The sequence below is a fragment of the Solanum tuberosum genome, unplaced genomic scaffold, assembly GCF_000226075.1.
Source record: "Solanum tuberosum cultivar DM 1-3 516 R44 unplaced genomic scaffold, SolTub_3.0 scf00140, whole genome shotgun sequence".
Lineage (NCBI taxonomy): Eukaryota > Viridiplantae > Streptophyta > Magnoliopsida > Solanales > Solanaceae > Solanum > Solanum tuberosum.
The window spans coordinates 834,862-837,522 of record NW_006239064.1 but is presented as its reverse complement, the minus strand read 5'-3'; the positions used below and the strand labels follow the sequence as shown (position 1 = coordinate 837,522).

General features: G+C 27.8%; 1 protein-coding gene across 1 annotated transcript in view; it reads left to right on the top strand.

Annotated features, from left to right (window-relative positions):
• Window positions 1-987, top strand: part of LOC107061452 (keratin, type II cytoskeletal I-like) — a 7,755-nt gene extending 6,768 nt beyond the window's left edge. Inside the window, exon 5 of the mRNA XM_015310712.1 lies at window positions 950-987. Coding sequence (XP_015166198.1) covers window positions 950-987 — 38 coding nt within the window. The remainder of the gene's footprint in view (window positions 1-949) is intronic.
• The last annotated feature ends 1,674 nt before the right edge of the window (window positions 988-2,661 follow it).

The following is a 2,661-nucleotide window of genomic DNA, read 5'->3' as shown; positions in this document are numbered from 1 at the left end:
AGTGGTTTTGGTTTCGGACATGGGTCGGGTCATGGTAGTGGTGGCAATTGATCCCACAATTTGCTTAAACATTATTTGTGTTATTTTATTAAATATAATAATTTAATTAATAAATAAAAAGCAAGTAATTTGCTAGTGATTCTTGAATAAAATTTTGCTACTACAAATGTTATTTATTTGTTATTAAAGACATTGTGACAATGGTGATATTATGTAATTCTACTCTTGTTTTGACCAATTTAATGAATATTTTTTAAGTTACAAAAATATGATTAAGATCTACGTATGAATCACTTCTTTTAGATTTTATTTTTGAAATTATATCGAACACATTATTATTATTTATTATTCATCAAGAAATTTACCATTTAAACAATAGAATTATGAGTTCAAGTCTTTTGTCGAAGAATATAATATAGAATACCTCTTTCTATTGTATCCTTGAGGAACAAAAAAATTAATTTTTAAAAACTCAAAAGAAGACTAAAAAAAGAGAGGACTCTATTAGCCATGAAATAAAATTTCATTTCCTTGGTGGGAATATATCTTCACATATTAACAAATCCTTTTTATATTTGTAACTTTCATCCTCAAAAATATCAACACATTTGTTTGACTTCTTCCAAATGTGTGTAATTGAAAGTTGTAACTATCTTAAATCTTAATTAGATTAGATCAATCTTGTTAGCAAAGGAATATTAAAGAATTATAAATTAGCCATGGATAAATTTTATAATTAAATAATACAATTCGTCCTAATTCTATTTAGTGCAAATTGACTACATATTATTAAAGAAAATGTTAGATGCAAGTTATTTAACGATTGAGTTTGTAGCTGATTTTGCTAACTTCGTATGTATTGAACACGTGAACATGGTCCTTTTTTTACGATTAATGTGTTCGAGCCAGATTTTGAACACTTTAACTAATTTCACAAGATATAATCCAGGATGTCATGACCTCTCATTTGCAACAGATATCAAGTAATTTTGTCAACGTAAACATGTGAACATAGTCCTTTTATATTAGGAAAAATCACACCATATACACATTTAAGAGACAATATTACGAGTTTTAAACCTACTCTTAAAAAATTCTTACTTATAACAGTTCAATTAAGGGTTATGACATATCAATTAAATTAAATTCAATTTATTTAATAAATGATTAATCTATTTATATTTTTATATTACTAATTAATAATATTTAATTAATTTGATTTTAGTTCCTTTTTTAAAACTGAAATTATCAGTTACATATATTTATGGATTTTACATTGATTACACTTCCTTATTTAATGTTACACTCATAACCTCCCATTAGTCAATCCCACCACCCTTCGCCCACACCTATCCAGCTATACACACTATACCCCCACTTTCACCTTCTTCTCTCCTATTTTTCTCACCAGCCAACTACACCAACATTCAATCTTTCGTCCAATTTTTTTCCCAACAAAATTATGTCTAAGAAACCCATTGAAACGCCTTGAAAGAGTCCCAGATTGGGTGAAGGAACTTCTAATGATGATGTTCATGTTTCAAATTTTAATATATTAACTCAACCTCCCCCCCCCTCCCCCCCCCCCTCCCCGCCTAAAATTGTTGAAAATCCAGCGAATATTCAAAATCCAGCGACGGATGGTTCATCTAAGTTGAAGGAGCGACAAGGAGAGAAAAAATGAAGAAAAAAAAGGTCACCCCTGCAAATCAAAAGGGGAAGAAGAGGAAGGGGAAAATTGTTGAAACCCCTTCTGATTCCGATTTTGATTTTGTTACTGAAATCAAAAAGAAAAAAAACAAATGTAGAAGTTGGAGCATCTTCAAAAACCATCAACAAGAAGAACAACAAAAAGTTATTTTTAACTTTTGGACAATTTTTGTGTTTAAGTATTTGATGATATATAATATCATATGTTTTCCTTCAGGCAGATACCATTTACATATGAATTACTGATTGCCTATTTTGAAAATATCAGTGTGTTTCCAAACTGTACATTTATTGGATGAAATCTGATTAATATGTGTATGACTACGCTTTAATGTTTTGATTATGAAAATTTTATGAATGTGATATAATAATGGTATACAAATGGTATGAATTGAGTTTTAACATTGGTGTGATTGTCTATTAACTGTGTTTATGGTATAAATTATTAAATTGGTATGAAAATGGTATGATTTGTCAAACTACTGATTTTTCCTAAAAAAAATCACATTATGCTTACTTTCTATTCTAAACATGTTTTTGGATGAAACGTGTATGAAATCTGATTAATACGTGTATGCCTATAAGTTTAATATTTTATTGTTGGATACTGTATGAATTGTGATATAATATTGATATACAAATGGTATAAATTGTGTGATTATATGAATTTATCAATTTTTATACATGTTGTTTGGATAAAACGTGTATGAAATTTTGATTAATATGTGTATGACACTAACTGAAGTTAGTGTGGGAATGAAACACTAACTGCAATTTGTTTTAAATTTATTTATAGTAGGACACCAGTTGAAAACCAAATTAATATTCATGTAAACTTACATTAAATTAAATACTCAGGATACCATAATTACCTTTTATAATTATCACTAATATTTACACTATCTTATGTATTTAACAGTATGCAATATGTATGATTAATGAATGAACGGT